Genomic DNA, 21,066 nt, shown 5'->3' with positions numbered 1-21,066 from the left:
ACACCAGTATCAGAAAAGCTAAGTTTGGCCACTTACTTTTATAACATTGATATTTACACTTTAATTTCTATAAACATGATTTGAGTAATATTATAGAATTTACTTTGTTGTTGTTGTTGTTTTCAATTCTTACCTGAACTAACTTTTCCATGTAGAAATTACATTAATTTTTCTGTAGGGTAGTATTTACTTCACCACAGAATCATTTTTATCAATGAACCATCCAATCATTTCCCAATGGACAAAATCAAGTAATTTGTTTATTGTTTGAGAAACTTCTTTGCCTGTCACTACATCAAAATAGGGGGGAAAATACTGTTGCAATATCCATTTCATGCCAACTTAAAGAAAAGGATGCCCCCCCCATCCCCCCCCCCCCCCCAAAAAAAAAAAAATCAATAATTGAGTATGACCCTGCATGTCCCACTTTCATTTTTCTCACTAGGCCGAAAGCATCAGTCACATAAAAATGCATATGCATGATAGGGATTTCATTTTAAAGATTTTATCCCACATTAATCCCCACAAAATTGAATAAATCTACACTGACTTTGTAGGCTATAATTAATTTAATTGACTAAAAAATCCAGAGAATATCAATAGATTTTTATCATTTAGATTGAGAAGGATATAAAGCTAATTTAGGACAGGAAGTTGAGGAGATAAAAAAAAATAACAACAAATAGAATCTGATATTAAAGAATGTAAGGTTTTAGTTAAGTGAAGTTTGATTAACTGTAGAGGGGATGTGGGGAAATTCGGACAGATATCACTGCTGAATTTTATTATTATTATTATTATTATTATTATTATTATTATATTTATTATTAAAGAACTTTGCAAAAAGCAGGCGCCACCAAGTCAAAGATAGGATTTTGTTTAAAAATGCACAAGTCGCCAAATACAGATCGTTTTTCCTTCAGTGACTTAGTTAAAAGTACTAAAAATAGATAATTTGATTAAGTATGATGTTATCATAACATAATGTATTTGTTAAAATACACAGCGTGTGCAAATTTTAAATCTATCTGTTAAGTAATCACATGGTGATGTTTTTTTTATTTATTTTTTTATTGAATCATTTCAAATAACAAATTGGCATAGACATAACAATAATAACAAATAATGATAGACATTAACAATACAACCAAGCAGCATATTGTAAACAAAATAATAATAACATAACACCCAAACAAAACAAAAAAAGGGAAGAAAAGAAATGAAATGAAATAAATAAATAAAAACCTAATGAACATGAAATGAAAATTATAAGATTAAAATTCAATTTCAGGAGGTGCTAATCCATACACTCTCAGAAAAAAAGGTACAGTGCTGTCACTGGGGCGGTACCCTAAGGTACAAAAGTGAAAAGGTACATCTTGTACCTTACACACCCCTAAATGGTACATATTAGTACCTTAAAAGGTACATATCAGTACTTTAAGAATGCAAATTAGTACCTTAAAGGTACATATTTGTACCTTTTTGGTTTTGTGCCTTATAGGGTACAGCCCCAGTGACAGCAATGTACCTTTTTTCTGACAGTGTATATATTGCCAGTAATTTAGAGAGCTTTAAGGCACTTCTCATTTTAAGTTGTTTTAAGGATTTAAATAACATTTTAAAGTCATTTTTAAAAGCCTCAAAACATGGAGAAACTTTAACAAATCTACATTTGTGTATGTAAAATTTGGCATAACAGTCATACAAAAATTCCATGTGTTTGTTGTCCAAAAAGACACCAAATTTAACAATATGATAATCAAAGGCAGGTATTACATTTTTTGTCTCCAAGTTCCAACCACTCATACAATCTGTCCCAAAAGGACCTAACAATCGTTCAATTATATAAAAAAAGATGTTCATGAGATTCAATGGGCTATCTTTTTGACAAAATGTACAGACATTTCTATCCAAATTAAACCCTTACTCTTAGAAATTCGTTACATGGATAAATATCATTAATTGTTTTGAAATGTAGGCCTACTTCTTTCATTTTAGGTAACAAAGGAAATGACAAGTTTCTGGTTCTAACTTTGCTAGTGTCAACTTTTGAAAACCTTAGAGAAAGATTTTTTCTTTTAACAGGAAGAGGAAAATATTCATTTGTATTAAGTGATCTCAAAACCTTATTACATTTTTCATCCCAGAAATTATAATTGTCAATAAACAAATCCAAAAGTGTGGGTATTACAGAAGAGTAGTGTAATATACCTTTAATTCGATTCCTCAATGCTACAGGAATAGCTTTAACAACTAAATAATATTGTCTATAGGCTGAACAATCCAAATTAAACTTTTTTTAAAGATTATCATAACATATTACCATTGTCATCCATTAAATGTATTACAGCCCAAACTCCCTTTTCCATCGAGTCTTTATAAAATAAAGATTTACTCTTATAGGCTAAAAATCTGTTATTCCAAATTATAGCCTTATGTGGCGTAAATTTATGCTTGTACAGCATTTTCCAATATAGTAACACCTGCATATGAATGGTGGTGAACGTGAGTGTGGGAAACTGCTGATCCCAGTTTGTGAAGCAGCCATGTAATAGGCACTCCAAGGGGAAAGGCGGCAGTATTACGAAAAAAAAGTAAATAAAACGAAAATAAACGTCATCTGCGTGCGACGGATCACAGTTAACGCGATGGCAGAACCTGGGTGCGTATTTATCTTGACAGAAAAAAATCTTAAACCATCTGTGATAAACTTCAAAACTATCCTTTCATAATTTTAATTTTTAGTATCGTTATAATGACATTAATCTGCTGGTACAATTATTTTTTTCGGATGGTACGGTATAAACAAGAGTATAGGGGATGAAGTCGAGCTAGTTTTCACATGGAGCGTCTGAGCTGATCGCAGTTCATCAGCAGACCGCTGATAAGTTCTTGCGGTCCAACGCGACTATTCCCATTTGTTTGTGCAACTCGGGTTTTTATGACTGACTGTCCGTAATGTAATGTGTAACGTTAATAGATATTTATTTTAGTTCTTTTTTTGTGTGAATTGGTTACTGTATTCGTTGGGGTAAGGAGCTACATGACGTAAATTGGCATTATGGAGAAAGCTAGTTTTAGCTTCTTTATTTACACTAGAGTTATAGTATGCAGCATTAGTTTAATTTTTGTACAGAGACGGATCCTAGCAGACAACCCATGAAATTGCATTTGTTGACCTCACAATCTCGTTAATCATATTGAAGCGAAGCAGAAGCTATTATCCACCGTTTCATGTCGTAAATATAAACCATGGTAGCAGACAGAAACTTGTTTCTGATGTTTGCCTTGCTGAATTCCCGAGGATGAGTTTGAATAAGAAGGCCTGTCCTTTTTTGACTTATTTATTAATAATATTTACTTATATTTTGTTTGTTCAGAACTGAGAAAGTAATCAAGCTTGTTCCTGAGAATCTTCTCAAGAAACGCAAGGCTTACCAGGCTATCAAAGCAACTCAAGCCAAACTTGCATTACAGCAGAAGAGAAAAGTAAGAATTCTTCCTTTATAAGCAGTTTTTGTTAAATGGACCATTAACTCAAAAATGAAAATGATCCCATAATTTACTCTGCCCTCAAGTCATCCTTGATGTATATGAAATTCTTCTTTCAGACGAATACAGTTGGACTTGTATTAAAATAATGTCCTGGCTAATTCAGTCATTATAGTGGCAGCCCAAAAAAGTGTGTCCTTCCATTATATAATCCATACAGCTCCGGGGGTTAATAATAAAGGCCTTCTGAAGTGAATCGATGGGTTTATGTAAGACAAATATACATATTTAAAATGTTATAAAGTAAAATATCTAGCTTCCACCATACAGCCTTTCGTATTTAACTTGCAAAGAAATTGTAATGCCTCACACGGGTCAACATTCTGATGTCATACATCGCAGCAGTTATGCTTTTCCGTTAGATGAACACGAAAGGCGGTTCGCCGGAAGCTAGATATTTGACTTTATTAGATGTTAAAAATGGAGCCTTTTCTTATACAAACCCATTGATTCACTTCAGAAGGTCTTTATTAACCACCCAGTCATGTGAAGTACTTTTATTATGGGTGCTCTTTTTCACAATGCTTGGATGAGCCAGGACATTTTTCTTATATAACTGATTGTATTCGTCTGAAAGAAGACTGTACATCTAGGATAACTTGAGGGTGAGTAAATCACGGGATCATATCCATTTTTGGAAGAGCTATCCCTTTAATAGGCTAATAATAGCTTCTGGTCAAAACTGAAATTGTCAACTTCTTCAGGTCCAAAAAGGAATCCCCTTGAAGTTTAAGCGCTTGGAGGTGTTTTTGAGAAACAGCAAGAGGAAGCATCGAGATGAGACACGGCTCGCAAGACTCAAACAAAGACCTCCGCCTCCCATGCCGCCAGCGAAGCACGGTCTGGTGTTCGCTGCCCGCATCAGAGAGTAATTTCTACTTATGCGTTATTCACATTGACATTAAAATAAAATTGAAATCATTGACTCACCCTCATGCCATTTTTAAACCTAACAAGAAACATCAACAATAACATTGAGCCTCCAAATATCTTTTTTGTTCTACAGAAGACAGAAACTCGTACAGGTTTGTAACGACATGAGGGAGAGTAAATGATGGCAGAATTTTTGTTATCCCTTCAAGGTTGTCCAGTATGTATTGTTCCACATCTGCTTGGTGGTTTAATTTTCTCTTATTGCTTGTAGGGTCAAAGGTGTGAGCCCCAAAGTAATGAAGGTCATTCAGATGCTGAGGCTGAGAAAGATCTTCAGTGGCACCTTTGTAAAAGTCTCCAAGACTTCTATAAAAATGCTCAAGACTGTGGAACCTTATGTTGCATGGGGGTGAGTAATCGTAATGCTAATTTTTTGTACATAACGGCTAAAGGTTAGAAAGCACTATATGACTTAAAATCGACATGAAACAGAAGTTGCAGTGGTATTTTCTTCACTCTTGTGATATTGAATTGACAGAAATTTGAATCTGGTTTGCTATTTCTGTGATGCCATGTGAGTGACAGGTTGTCCCGGCCTCGCCCAAGTAAATGCATCGGAAGAGAAGGGAGGGGAACTTATTTTCATTAAAGACTGAGGGCACATGAGTTCTTAAATAATGATGTTCATAGATAAATCTTTTATAATGCTGCAATTTTACATAAAATAGGAATTGTCAATTTTGATTTCATAGTGACAAACACTACTAGGCATCCTTTGTAAAACTTACACTATATGACTGGATCAAACACTTCCAGACATTCAAGTCATTCCAAATACAACACTCCAACTGCCCAACATTTTCAGATTGGCTCTGACTTTTGGCAACTAGTGTAGACTTTCAGTCGGTGCTGAAATCGGAACAAAAGTTGTGTATGATATCCCATCAATTAAAAACTGCGCTTGCCGTCAAACAGAAGCATGGCGACAGCTCATGCACGCGGGTGCGCTGACTGTGCTCACGCCCAACTTCTATACTTCCCAACTGAAAACATTTGCTTATTTCATTCTTCGCTTCAATTTGCACGCCCAGTCCACAACACTAGCTACAACTTGCTCATTGCTATCATGCCTGTAAAGTGAGGCTGTTTAAAATGCGCATTACATTTCGTTTAACATCTCTACCGACTTGAATCAAGTGATCGACCGAAATATATCGGTTTCCTGATATTTTCCCAATATTTAAGCATTTTTCCATATTCGGATAGCCTAGAAATCTAGACGCACCCTACCGGCAGCAAATCTAATTTGCAGCCAGTGTCGTCTAGCAACTCTCAATAGATTTCTGAGCTGTAAAAGCCAAGCTTTGGTTGGGCCAATTGCATCGTGTTAGGGGTGGGCGATATCTCGATATTTAAAATATAGATAGATATTTTTGTAATATCGGATTAACCGATAAATGGCGCCATATTGTGAACGTTTTGAAAATTTCTTGCAAGCCTGCCATTATAGCCCTGCGTTTGAGGCAGGCCTGCAGTACCCTTCTCAGAAACTGAAGATTTTGCGCCTCGATTTTTTTTTTCCTTCCATTGAACTCTTTCAGACTTAGATGTAGAAGTATTTTGTTGTATATGCACAAAGTGAAATTGGAAATATTAGAATGTTTAAAAAGTGTTAAATAGTACAGTTTGTTTAGTTCATTGCTGTTGCTATAATTGTAAAAAAAGAAAAGAAAAGAAATGGCAATAAATAAATATTGGTTCTATATGTTGTTATCGGCAGGGCCACACAGAATCTGTGGAATTTTTTTGTGATTTCTGCACTGATTTTTTTGAAAAATCTGCAGAATGATTTTAAATGTGTTAAAAAGATCTAAAAATATTGGAACTGAAAGCATTACAAATAAAATATTAAATATTCCCTTCTTAACTTTTATTCAAAGTTTACAATCCAAATAGAATGTTAATGTTGAAAGTTTTTTTTAAAACAAAGCTTGATCTCTTATTGCAGGCTACATCCACTAAATTAATTTTATTGTAGACAATTCATTAAATCAACAATTTCATATCATTCAACAATACAGCAAAATAATTAAATACCTTCTGAAGTAAATAAATTAACACGCATTAATAGCTATAAATAAGTACTTTTTGTAAACAAGTGACATTTCCTTAACTCCTCTGTGGTCAATTTTATTTTAGACATTTAAAAATCACTTTCACTAAAAAAAAATTCACATCAATAAGTGCAGCCTACATTCCCTCACAATTACACACGCGATTGTGTATGCTTCTCAAATGACGTACACTACAATCTGTGGAATTCTGCGTGCACAGATTCCGTGTGGGCCTGGTTATCGGGCACATAAACACGCAACTAAGTGTTGGTTATAAAAAAAACAATATCGGTCGATCACTACTTGAATTGTCACACATTTGTATCGATTTTCAACCATCTCCGCCTGAATCGTTACATCCCTAGTAATTATAAAACGTACTGGAAATATTCAAAATGCTTTTTTGCGTAGTTCATACTTATTTTACCAAATGTTTACAGAAGTTCATTTTGTGGTTTTATTCATGTTACTCAGACACTGGCATGTTTGGATTGTCCAAAATGTTACTTTCAGAGGAAATTTGTTGATTGAATGAGGCATTTATATATAGCGCTTTCATATGTACTACTGTACACCCAAAGTGCTTAACACACGTCAGGGGTCTCTCCTCAACCACCACCAGTGTGCAGCATCCACTTGACTAATTATTATTTATTTATTTTACCAACAAATGAGTGGTTTTGATGCACAAAGCTGTTTTATTGTATCTTATAACAAAATCTTATTTAAACCCATGAAAAGTCAGATCCTGTGGTAAATAATAGTGAAAAGCACTTTTTAAAACTGTTGTTCCTTTAGCAGTTTTTGACTCATTGGGATTTAAACCCCTGTATTTATTTGAGTTTCACTGGTTTGATTTATTGTTGTGATCTTTTTAACAGGTATCCCAACTTGAAATCAGTTCGTGAGCTCATATTAAAAAGAGGTCAAACAAGGATTAATAAGAGAAAGACTCCTCTGACCGACAATACACTCATAGAGAGGCATCTCGGTAAGTAATTGACATGGTAGATGCTTCTCATTCTGTGAGATGCTGAGCTTTTTCATTTGCATAACACAACTTTAAGTAGAACCTTTACCTTTTGCAAAGATCATTTGACAGCATTAGCAATTTAAAAGACAGTGGCAAAATGTATTTTATAATGACATGGTTGTCTAATAATGTTCATATTCCAAATGACAATTAAAAGCGAATAAAAAGTCTAAATGTGTTTTTGTTTGTTTCTCAAGGGCAGCATGGGATCATCTGTTTGGAGGACCTTATACATGAGATCTACTCTGCTGGAAAGAACTTCAGGGTGGCAAACAACTTCCTGTTGCCGTTCCATTTGTCAGTACCAAGACATGCTGCTAGAGACAAAGTTGGACTTCTGAAAGATGTGGGAGACCCTGGACCCAGAGCTGAGGACATAAATAGAGTCATCAGGAAACTCAACTGAGCTAATGGACTCTCATGGACTGTTTTGTTGCCTTCCAGAATGCACCCAACAAAAAGGAGTGAACAGACCCTGTTTCTCAATTCCATTAAAACTGAATGTGCAGTTTGAATGGAGTTCTCTTTGAATAATTCAGTGCTCAATTTTGATCTCTGGATAGGTAAAATTGGGAAGCAAACAGCATTGTTTCAGTTTATGTAAACAATCTTTGTTTCTAACTGTACCATTTATTGTGCATTATTTTTATTAAACAATGCTTATTGTTACTGTTTTTTCATGAGCTTTTCTAAAGATGTTACATTCAGAAGTGATTGTCCCTGTGCTCCATTCCATTGATTTGGTTTCCGACTTGTGAGCTGACAAGGGTCAAAGTGTGAAGGGCTCAAATAACTTTTGGACTACCGTACTTCCCACCTTTAAAACTTTATTCACTTTTTGTTGGAAACAAAACTAAAGCATGGTTTTCATGATTGGTGTCCCCTAAATGTGTTGTGGCCATATATATATATTTTTTCTTTACACTTTCTATCCACGAGACGAGATGGAATAAAACAACCAATTAAAACTTCTTTAAGAAAATAAAGATGGCAAATCCACTCTATAAATTGCAATGGGGTTCTTGATAGCTATAATTAGTAATGAAATCAAGTTTATCTTACCATATAATAGTAAATGATGCATAATTACATGCGACTAACCCTCAATCAAACCCTAATCCGACCCTTATTCTATAGTTACATGTAGTTAATCAGTATTACTTGGTACTTAAACATATAATTACAATGAAACCTTAAACTAAAGTGTAACTTTTTTATTTATTAAATTACAAACCTTTGGTGGTGGTTGAGAAGAAACCCATGATATTATTTGTAAAGCACTTTTGGAGTACAGTAGTATAAAGGAAATCATTCAAACTCATCTTTAAAATAAAATATTACTTAAAATACACAAATTCTTACCAGCTTTCCAAAACCTTTCTTTACACATTTTTCAAGACAAATAGCCAAGTAAATGTCATGCAATATTTTGTATGATGCATTTAATGAGTGTTTTTATTTTATTTTACTAATGGTATACAAGAACAAAACAATACTTTAAAATGTAAGAAAGAAAATTTTATAAATTAGCCATAGTACAATACAATAATAAAAAAATATATATACAGTATATACCCCCTTTATTTAAGCGGGGGTGAAATGCTGTTTCATGAATACTGAGCTTTTTACACTGTTAAAGATTTGGATTCCCATCCTAAACATAGACAAAGTTTCAAAAACTAATGTTGGACGTTTGATGGATCAAAAATACTCCTTCCGGTTTTTCACAAGTTTCGGAGAGTTTTTTTTTTCGATTTTGGAGCGGAAGGCGTTAATAGAGCGGAAGGTCCTTGTATGGGCCGCACGGGCTCTTCTCTTGGAAAGGTGCGCGCGTGACTAGATGCACGCCGCCCATAAACACTGCTCTCAGGTGCAGCAGATCCACTAGTCCGTGCAACACGTCTGTTGTGCGCCGCGCTCCACTTTATTCCTATGGGTGACATCCATAGACAGTAAAGAAATGGACGGAGCGATCCCATTGCCTTCTACGGCGTTAAGTGATGTCAGTATAGGAGCACTCACTTCCTGATGGCTGAGCGAACTGCGCAGGCTCAGACTGAGCTTGATGACGTAGATGTGACGTGAGCCTCCTGTCTGACAGCTGTAGATCTTCTAGTAGTTGTGGAAACTGAAATCTGAATCACGTTGTTTAAATGTTTTGTCCCGTTGATTTTGGCTCACTATGGGCTTCTCCCCATTCTTCTCCCTTGACTTTATCAGACTTTATGTCTCCACGTCCCCCCGACTGCCTCATAGACAGTAAAGATTGCCTGCGAGCGTCTCCTCGGGTCTATACGGTAATTTCTCAACTGTGCGACAGAGTCGCGTTGGTTATGACGCAATAGTTAGCATATTTTTACAAAAACAGCTTCTACGGGGCGATGGTGTAAGATACAAGGTAATGGAGCCTTTTATACATTGTCGTGTTTCTTTAGAAATAAACAATGGACAAATGGAGTCTTTAAACGCCTCTGATGTAAAGTTATTCACTGTCAAAGTGACTCAAAAATGAATGGGAGTCAATGGGATGCTAACAGCAGGTGATGGCTTGGTTAGCAATGGCCGCCCCTAGGGGTGGAACGCTTTCCGAGCACTAGATTACCCCCTTGGTGACATCAAGCGACTTCAACGCTTCAGCACAGCATTCCGGGAAGGCAGCGCTGCATTTGAACGCAGAAATGACGGGAAGCTTCACAACATCGTTTCAGTCGCGTCGCAAAGTGGATCTCCACGGTCTCTGCTTTCAGGACTTCACGAAATCTACAGTTAACTTACCAAAGAAGTGTGTTTTTGATGGAAGGTTCCCAACGATAAAGGTTCACGGTCCTGCTTTGGAAACAGACGGTGAGTAAAACTGCTTCAAATGTCTGTTGTTGGCTGTAGTCGCGTAAGTAAACATCAGTAAACAACACGATCGTGTATAACGTTAGTTAATTTATCAATGGAGCATGCATCTATGGTGTGTGTTTAAATACATTTGTTTAGCTGACCAATATAGGTTTCTTTGTATTTGTTTATTGTAAAACCACCAAAAAATAAACCTAGCGTTCTCACAAAGCGTGCTTCGTCATTCAAATGCGCTAAAGGTTACTCCATTGTTGTTCTATGTATAACGTTACACTAGTCTGACATGCAAAACCGTTTTGCTTGCTACTGCTAAGGTTTAGTCGCATACAATAGTCCATAAACCGAATCATGTCATCATAAACTGCGAGTAAACCCACACAAATGTTGACAGGCCACTAAATACAGTACATACCACAGAGACGGACGTCCTGCTGTTGTTGCTTCCCCTGTTCAATTTATTTCAGCCTGGATCTGATTCTGGATCATATATGTATTAGTTGAATCTGATAGCCATGGTTTATTTAGGGTAACGTTTTCATCTCCATGCTTGAGGATTTCAGCTTTCAGAAGCTCTCGGGCACTAGCTGCGCACTGGTCATTCTTTAGCTCCGCCAACTCGATACGACTCCAGGTGCTCGTTTTTTTCCGGAAAGACTCGGTACAGACTTTTTTTCTTTTATAAATATAATAAAACGAAAGACTTTTCGTAGATATGAAGGATGCAATACTACTCTATAGGTACTCAAGATTGACATGAGATTGACTGAAACTGAGTGAGTGTCCCCCCTTTTAAGTACACCTATTCAACTGCACTTTTAACACAAATGTCTAATCAGTCATGACATGGCAGAAACTGAATGAATTTAGGCATGTAGACATGGTCAAGATGATCTACAGAAGTTCAAACAGCATCCGAATTTGGAAGAAAGGTGATTTAAGCGACTTTAAAGGTGGTAGTGTCAGATGGACTGGGCTGAGTATTTCAGAAATGGCTGATCTACTGGGATTTTCAACAGCATAGGAGACTGACTATGGTTGAATAAAGTCGTTGTTTTTGAGCACAAAAAGTATTTTCGCTGCTTCATAAAATTAAGGTTGAACCACTGGAGTCACATAGACTAATTTAACAATGTCTTTACATGCAACCTTTCTGGACCTTGGAAGTTGCAATTAAATTGCTGTCTATGTGGGGTCAGAAAGCTCTAGGATTTTATCAGAAAGATCTTAATTTGTGTTCCGAAGATGAACAAAGGTTTTACAGGTTTGGAACGACATGAGGGTAAGTAATTAATGACAGAATTCAAATGTTTTTTGTGTGAACTAACCCTTTAAGGCAGTTCTGTGGGCAAAACACACACAAGAGGAAAAGGATGCCATTTTTATGCAACATTATTTGCTTAGTGGTGGCGCTAATCGCCTTTTTACCTTTGCACTTGTGTGAAATATTACAAAAAAGCTTAAAATAATTGTTTAAGTAAAGTTGGTTTTGATCATTTCAACTCCTTGTTTAAGATCTTAGACTATTGTTATGCTCTCTTGACAGCCCTCCCAGCATGTACTATCAAACCTCTGCAACTGGTCCAGAATCAGTTGAGAGTGGCCTTTAATGAACAGAAAAGAGCACGTCACCTCTCTTCATCAATTTGCATTGGCTGTCAATAGCCACTCACTCGCATCAAATTCACGGCGCTTATGATTTCCTATAACAACATTGGCTCTGCACCCCTACCTAAACTCAGTACTTCAGGCTTACGTGCCCTCCAGAAGCTTGCGTTCTGCAATTGAATGGCTACTTGTAGTGCCTTCCCAAAGAACCAAAAAATCCCTATCACCACTCCCTATCACCACAGACCTTTACCTTGACTGTTCCTTGGTGGTGGAACGACCTGCTTAACTCTTTACTCATTTTCAAGAAATGGCTTAAAATGCATATTTATCATCCACACGTTACTCATTACACTTTCTGTATGTTTTTTATTTTAAAAAAGTAATAATTAAAAAAAGAAAACTTCCTACGTGTACACGAGAAGACGAGGACTGTCATTAATGACATACATTTCATTTTTGGGTGAACTAACTCTTTAAATGCATACCTTTAGGGACCCAGTACATCATTCCCTACCACACTCATTATTCATTTTTTAAAGTTAGACATAAACCTTCTTGGCATTCCTCAATCAATTCATTATAAACAATATAACAAGAAAAAACTAAATAAATAATAATATAAGAATGCCTTTTTTCACTAGGTTTTAGGTGTGCAAGTGTGTAGTAGGGCCTATATTTTTTCTGCACAACAATAAATTAGTCTATAATGACAAAATAAGTGCAATTCACTTTATTCCACATGGTGGCAAACAAAAAATCAATCTCAGTGATACTGCAGAGCAACAACTGGACACATTCAAATATGTGTCATTGTCACTTCTCATATCTGGATGAAGAAGCTTTAAGTGAACAAAATATTGATTGTGAAGACTTTGATAAATGAGTTTTGAGAATATGTTTGAAATGGCAAATATGAGCCAGATGCTGAATGCACTTGCAAATGAGCTCTGATGAGGACAAGATATATCCAGCTGCAGCCCTGCTGCAAACCAGTTTCAGAACATCAGAACCACATCCACAGAACTGGAAGTGAGCGGCACTACCATAGAAGTTGTTTTTATATGGATTTTAATCGAATCAATGTCTACAATATTTGACAGCAATACTTTTAAATAAACTTACTTTTCAATTCATATCCTTGAATAAGAGAAACATACATTTAAGCCAGTGAGATGTGAACAGAAGCATTAAGGAGAATATGTTGTGATATGTGTGTGATATTTCTGTCATGATACGGTGGTGAACGAATATGAATCTGTTTACGTCTTTCACGTTTTATCATTAAAGCTTTTTTTGCATTTGTCAAAATATATTTTTTGTCTATATAATAAATAATTATTCATTAATACAACATTCATTTCATTTTCAGGGATGGAAACACTTGAATCTTTTCAAGTATTTTTGCAGAAATGCCATATTGGGCTTAATAGCATAGCCACAAGTTTTTGTGTTTTAAGATAGCATTTAAGATTGTTTTTTGCATGTTTTAAATTTTATTATGTGCCGTTTAAATTTGTTTTAAACCTATTATTTTAGAAATATTTTTTTTTTTATTTTTTTATTTTATTTTTTTTATTATTATTATTATTTTTTTTTTACAATAACACAACACAGTGGTACTTGTATCTCACAACAGCACATACAGCCATAAAAGCCATATCTTACAATCTTTTAGAAATACTTGTTCATACGAGGACATATAAATTGCAAATAAAATAATAAGAAATAATAATAATACAGCAGGGCATGTCACGTTAAGTAAATGACAGGGACATTTTATAGTCCAATAGTTAAGAGGATATATCAATCACTGAGCATCTTTCAGAAAGTTCCACAGAGAAGACCAAGTGCGCCAGAAAGCATCTGATCTCTGATGCAGATCGTACGTTAGTTTTTCCAGAGGTAAAAGAGTGGCTGCTTGACTTATCCACATATTGACTGAAGGTATCTGAGGAGTTGACCATAGTAATAATATACATTTTTTCGCTAAATATATACAAAAGTTCAGCACATTTTCTTTGTCACAGTCAAGGTGCAGATTAGCTTTACAGTTCAGAAGGTAAACATCTGGAGATAGTGCGAAGGACTTTCCAATAATATCTTGAATAATCTTATGTATCTCTTTCCAGAAACCTTTGATTTTGTCGCACTCCCAAAACACATGCATCACCGTGCCAATGACTGACCTACATTTGAAACATAACTGAGAAGAATTGGGGAACATTTTATGAAGGCGAGCTGGAGTTAGATAAGTCCTGTGTATAAATTTATAATTTTGTTCGTGAGCCGAAAGTGAGACACCTTTGGGGAAAACATTTGTACAAACAGATAACCACTCTTCATCGCAAAAATTTGATCCCAAGTCCTTTTCCCATATCACCCTCAAATTGTCAAAAGATGAAGGACCAACATTAGACAACAAAGAATATAGTTCAGAGATCTTCTTCTTAAGAGTAAATGAAGAAAGAAGCTGTTTTTCCACTTCAGTAAGATCAAATCGCATATTGCCTTCTTTTGAGTGTGACTCCAAAAAGTGTCGTAATTGAAGAAATTTATAAAAATCATTACTGGGCAGGTTAAATTCCTGCTTTAATGACTGAAATGACTTCATCTGACCATTATCAAATAAGTGACCAAACTCAGACACTCCACTCAACCTCCAGGACAAGAGACCAATATTCTGTACGGTTGGGGAAAGATCAGGATTGAGTGCGATAGGAGACTTAAAGGATATCTTATTTGGAATAGCTAAATATTTCTTAACGTCCTTCCACACCAAAAGAGTATTTGACACAGTAAAAATATTGGTCAGGGATTCAATTTTTGGTATATTATAGATAAATGGCAGAGAGCATAGCATTCTAGGAAAGCATCTTGAATATTCAATCCCAGTCCATCGTGAATCAGATCTGTTAAGAAACCAACTTAACATGTGTTTAATTTGTGCAGACCAAAAATATAACTGAAAATTTGGGAGCGAGACTCCACCTAATTCCCTCGGTTTCATCAAAATAGAGAGTTTGAGTCTGGGTTTTTTACGATTCCAAATGTACTTAGAAATTGAAGAATTAATCCTTTTAAAAAACACTGTACTTAAGTAACATGGCAAATTTTGAAACAAAAAATTTAATCTCGGAAGAATGTTCATTCTTATAACATTGATCCTACCAAGAAAAGAATTTGGAAGAATCGACCAATCTGATAGGTTCTGATTGATTTTTGTAATTAACTGGGGATAGTTAGCCTTATACAAATCGATCAAATTGGGTGTGACATTGATTCCCAGATATTGAAATCCGGAAAGAGCTAAATTAAAAGGGGATTTTGTCATGGCTTCAGGGGGAACGTGCAAATACAGAGCTTGAGATTTGTCCAAATTTATCATATATCCTGAGAAATTACTATATTTTTCGATTACGGCAAGTAATGCGTCAATAGAGGTCTCAGGATATTTACAATAGAGCAGAACATCGTCTGCATAAAGGGATATACGATGTTCCTCTAGGCCTATTTTAATACCATGTATATTAGTGTTAGTTCTCACAGCAGCAGCCAGTGGCTCAATAACCAAAGAGAATAACAATGGCGAGAGTGGGCAGCCTTGACGACAGCCTCTACTTACTGAAAATCTGTCAGACAACACTCTATTAGTATTAACTTGAGCTATGGGGTTGGAATACAAAAGTTTAACCAAACTGATAAAATTAGATCCTAGATTTATTTTTTCTAATACCGCAAAAAGAAAAGGCCATTCCACCCTGTCGAACGCCTTTTCGGCATCGAGGGATACAATGAAGGCAGGTTCCTTGGTGGTATTTAAATGATCAATAATATTCACCACTCTGCGAATATTATCAGAGCCATATCTGGACTTCACAAAACCTGTCTGATCTGGGTTGACTATGTAAGGCAAAACCGTTTCGAGCCGCCGAGCAAGAGACTTTGCAATAATTTTATAGTCCACATTGAGTAAGCTGATTGGGCGATAAGAAGAACAATTTACTGGATCTTTGTCTTTTTTCAGAAGTAGGCTTATAACCGCCAGTGACCAGGATTCAGGCATAGAACTTGAATCTAGAGTACTATTAATTGCTTGCATTAAAATTGGGCAGAGTTCAGGCCAGAATTGCTTATAAAACTCTAACGGAAACCCATCTGGGCCAGGAGCTTTACCAGTTGGCATAGATTGTATAGACTGCCAAATTTCTTCCTTAGTAAAGGGGGCATTTAGAAAAGCTCTAGTATCCTCCGAAATGCTAGGAAGAGAGATCTCATTTAAGAAATTCAGCAAATCCTCACTGGAACCACTGGACCCAGCTGTATAAAGTGTTCTGTAAAAATTAGAGAAAGCAGCGTTTATGTCCAAGGGATCGAAGGTCAATCTGCCCTCAGACGTCTTAATTGCTTTTATGGTTCTATCGTTCTGCTCTTTTTTTAAATGATATGCCAAAAGGCGACTTGGCTTGTTGCCAAATTCATAATAACGCTGTTTACTGAAAAACAATAGTTTTTTAACATGTTCTGCATGATCTAGATTAAGCTTGGCTCTTGCATTGTTTAACAGAATCCAATTAGCTTGATTTGGGATTCTTTTATGCTGTTTTTCAAAAAAAATTACTTCAGCTTCTAATTCTTTCCTTTTTTGGGTTCTAAGTTTCTTCATCAGAGAAGCATAAGCAATAAGGTGGCCCCGCATCGTGGCTTTGGCAGCATCCCATTTCAATGCAGGGGAAACTGGCGAATTATGATTGTCTTGCCAATATTGAATTATTTTCTGTTTAAAAAAAGATAGAAAGTTATTATTGCTTAAAAATGAAGTGTTAAATTTCCAGTAGGTTGACTTCTGCATTGATATATTAATATCGATCTCTAAATAAACAGGGCCATGATCAGATAACACAATAGGGCCAACATGACAAGAGCTCACACGATGTATGCATTCAGAGGGTATGAAAAAATAATCCAGTCTTGAATATGAGTTATGAGGATGGGAGTAGAAAGTGTAATCTCTGTCTTTAGGATGCAGCTCCCTCCAAATATCCACCAGGCCAAGATTCTTACATGTATTGCGCAAAATGTGTGAGGATTTACTACCATTTGAAACCTGGGGTGATGATTTATCTAAATTTCCATCAAGTACGCAATTGAAGTCACCTCCCAAAAAACCAATGTTCTTGCAATTCTGATTAAATTTTAAGACAACATAAGACATAAAATTAGGGCAATCCGTATTTGGAGCATATACGTTTCCTACAGTGATGTGTCTTCCAAGAATTAAACCTGAAATCAACACAAATCTTCCTTCAGTATCATGTTCTGCATGCTCGAGAATGAATGGTACGTTTTTATGAATGAGGATTACAGTGCCCCTACTATTAGACGTGAATGAGGAAAAATAAATCTGACCAACCCAATCTCTTTTCAGCTTCATATGTTCTAAATCAGATAAATGAGTTTCCTGTAGTAGTGCGATTGATACATGTTCTTTTTTAAGGAATGTTAAAATTTTCTTCCTTTTAATAACATGACCTATGCCCTTCACGTTCCAAGTTACTAATTTAAGAGCGTTCTGCATACAGAAAAGAATAGAGTCGTAAGAACAACATGGAAAATTATATTGTCAGTTTGAGATACCAAATACGAACAAAAGAGTACCACAAGTAAAACGCAAAACAAACCCGAGAACCCCTCCCCCCAAGACCCCATCCCCAAACGATGAGGCACAGATGATATCAAAAAGTCACAAAGTAACACAAGAAGCCTTGAAACAGCTGATAGCATAATACCACCAAGTTATACGGCCCCGTCACGACTCGCTCCACTAACGAATAACGTTATAATACAAAACATAAAAAGTAATAGATGAAACCATTGGGATGATAAATATTAAGGTAAACAAATAAACTTTTGAAAATAAAAGAAAAAGAGGAGAAGAAAAAGAAAAGATTACCCTTTCATACCGGCCGCGACATGATATTTAAGACCTTACAAACCTATGTCGCGGAAAGTAGCAACATTTTGGGTTACCTTAAATTATATATATCGTATATGACATGTCCAATGGGATCAGAATTTTCCTCCGAAAATCAAAGTGCCGATCTAAACAGAAGTCAATGATAATCGTCCAGAGAGTCCAGGAAATCCTTGGCTGACTTCGGATCGTTGAACAGTTTAATCTTTCCGTTGTGCAGACACCTGAGTCTGGCTGGATAGGCGAATCCCCGATACAGACCGCGAGCAGCCAGAGCTTTACCAACGGACGCGAACTCGCGGCGTTTCTGCAACAGGCCAGCTGATAAATCCGAGTAGAATCGAAGCTCTGAACCATTGTGAGTAACAGTCTTCTTCAGGGCCACTTTCAGTATTTCTTCTTTGTCCGTGAACCGTAGAAACCGAACTAAAATACTTCTCGGAGCTGAATTCGGACTGGCAGAAGCGAAGGTGGGAGATCTGTGGGCCCTCTCGATGTCCAGTGCAGGGAAGTCAGCAGGCAGATCCAACCACTTAGGGATCATGTCTCGCAGAAACGCTGAGAGCGGGCCCGCGCCCTCCGCTTTCTCTGGCAGACCCACTATTTTCAGATTCTTGCGACGGCCTCTGTTTTCAAGATCGTCTATCTTTGTCTGCAACTGATCCACCGTCACCTTCAAGCTGGCCAGTTGTCCTTCTGTAGTTGCTGCCGAATCTTCGACCGACGAAATCCTCCGCTCTGCCTCATCCAGGCGAGTTTCGGCGCCCGTAACTCTCTCAGTGAGGGCAGCAAATGAATTCTGAAGGCAAGACACAGAATTGGCTATCCCCTCCAGACGGCTAGTAATTCCATCGAGGCGTGATCCGTTGGCTTTTACTTCTGATAAAATCAGCGACATATCTAGAAGAGGTTCGTCAGTGTTAACGTTAGCGTCAGCCGAAGGCGCGTGGTGAGTTGGTTTCTTCTTATCTTTTTCTTTAGCCTTCTGTGAGCGCGTCGAGCCAAAAATAGGAAAATCTTTATCAGAAGGTGTGTCTGACATAGTTATAAATCCGTTCAACGAAGTAAAATGAGAAGTCGGAGGAGAGAAATGTAAATTATTTTAAAGTTTGAGCGGAGCAAAGAAATCAGGCAGCCATCTCACTCTGGGTCACGTGACCACCCCTAGAAATATTTTATATATGTCCTATTTGTTTTCTTTCAGAGAAAAACATGTTTCACTTTAAGGCTTTGTATTATATAGTTATTTTTATTTGACATTTGAGAAATAGAAATGTCACACTCTCTTTCTATTGTTTTTAATCAAAATAATACGATTGAATATAGAGTCAAATGGGAAAATCTTTATAACATGTTAATGTAGGCCTTATATATTTTTACAATAATACAAATAAATTGTAGTATTTTCGAAGTAACTATAAACAACAGTGTTTGTGTCCATTAACATTAAATCTCAGGCTATTTTCTGTCCGTATTATTTGTAACAACATGAATGTGATCGAAATAATACTAATATATCTATAGTCTAATGGGAAACACTTTACATGTTATTCATTTATTAATATTTTAAAAATAAAAACTGTGTATAGTTTTAGCCTGTTTCCATGAAGTATAAACTACTTTCTTTGTATTCATTGATATTAGCCTATAAGCATCAGGCTATGTTTTAAAATGTTGATCATTGTAGGCTACATCATGACATGTATATTATATGAACTGAAAAGTGACTTTATCTAAAAGTATGGTTGTTTAAATCAGCACTAGGTAACTTTTCAACCTTCATAATATATTTTTTAAGACTCTTGTGATGATAAATCGACTTACAATAGGTTGAATGACACGTCTGCCATAGCCTGATGGTTTCTGTATCGTTTTTAATCATACTTTTAAACTTCGGGTTTCGGGTAGTAACCCGAGAAAAAAAAGAACTACAAAATTCGACTGCTTTACGGCAATAATGTCACTTCCACCAACACCCACACTTCCGTAAATTCGGACATGCGAGCCCAACTTTGTTCGTCGGATAATATAGTCATGTCCGAAGCAGCACAGACAAATAAGAAAGAAAAGGTTTTGTTGGAGGAAAGCAATAAAAGGAAGCGAAAAAGTGATGGGATTAAAGGCAGGACGAGGATCAACATGTGACCAGCGTTTGCTCGTCGGCGTGAGCTGAAGGAGGCGTGCCCGACCGATGCTGTCCTGCTTGACGATGATTACCTACCACTCAAACATTGAACTGAAGTATCATATAGATTCTGTAAAATGGTAACCAATAGACTACTATAATGATGCTGGCTTGTAAACGTGAGCATCGTGATTATTTGGCGTTTGAAAAAAATAAAACCCATGAAATTATAAACATTGAACTGAAAGTATCATATAGATTCTGTAAAACGGTAACCAATAGACTACTATAATGACGCTGGCTTGTAAACGTGAGCATCGTGATTATTTGGCGTTTGAAAAAAATAAAACCCATGAAATTATATTCATATGACATGCTGAAACATGCCACTGACTGTACCTGGGATGAAGACATTTCACATGCGACGCCAGAAGAACTCTGAACTCCTCTTGCAGTGTTCAGGGGAACTGTTAGTGCTGCACCAACCCGCGGGATGCTTTTATGAAGTTATTTGGCCCGCCCCACACCACTGTATATATTTTTACAACCCGCCTCGCACCCGCGACCATTAAATAGACATACGGGGTCCGCGGATTATGAGACGACCCACGCATCACTAGTTCAGGGCTATCAGGGCTGTCATATCAACAAATGCACGCGCGATGGCATCCCCTGTTGTAGGATGACAGATCTTACGACAGTAGTTGAGGACATTATTTTTTCCAGACTGTAGGGGGACCCCGAGAGCAAAAGTAGCCAAGTGCTGCTTTAATATTGTAGACATCGGTAAGATCAAAATCCATGTGAAAACACCTTATATTTGACAAAAGAAAGTTACATATATGGATAGCGCAACTATGACTGTTTAAGCCCCGCCCCTCACTTCCGGTTCTGTGGATGGGTTCTGAAACTGGTGTGCTGCCGGGCTGCAGCTGGATAC

General features: G+C 36.6%; 1 protein-coding gene across 1 annotated transcript; it reads left to right on the top strand.

Moving 5' to 3' along the window:
• Positions 1-2,555: 2,555 nt before the first annotated feature.
• Positions 2,556-8,249, top strand: rpl7l1 (ribosomal protein L7-like 1). The gene is made up of 6 exons (XM_067417862.1): positions 2,556-2,665; positions 3,384-3,492; positions 4,260-4,423; positions 4,700-4,837; positions 7,424-7,533; positions 7,773-8,249. Exons 1-6 carry the CDS (start codon positions 2,652-2,654, stop codon positions 7,979-7,981), a joined length of 744 nt encoding a protein of 247 aa, XP_067273963.1. The 5' UTR covers positions 2,556-2,651; the 3' UTR covers positions 7,982-8,249.
• The last annotated feature ends 12,817 nt before the right edge of the window (positions 8,250-21,066 follow it).

This window comes from Pseudorasbora parva, chromosome 15, assembly GCF_024679245.1.
Source record: "Pseudorasbora parva isolate DD20220531a chromosome 15, ASM2467924v1, whole genome shotgun sequence".
Lineage (NCBI taxonomy): Eukaryota > Metazoa > Chordata > Actinopteri > Cypriniformes > Gobionidae > Pseudorasbora > Pseudorasbora parva.
This window is presented reverse-complemented; position numbering and strand designations above follow the sequence as displayed.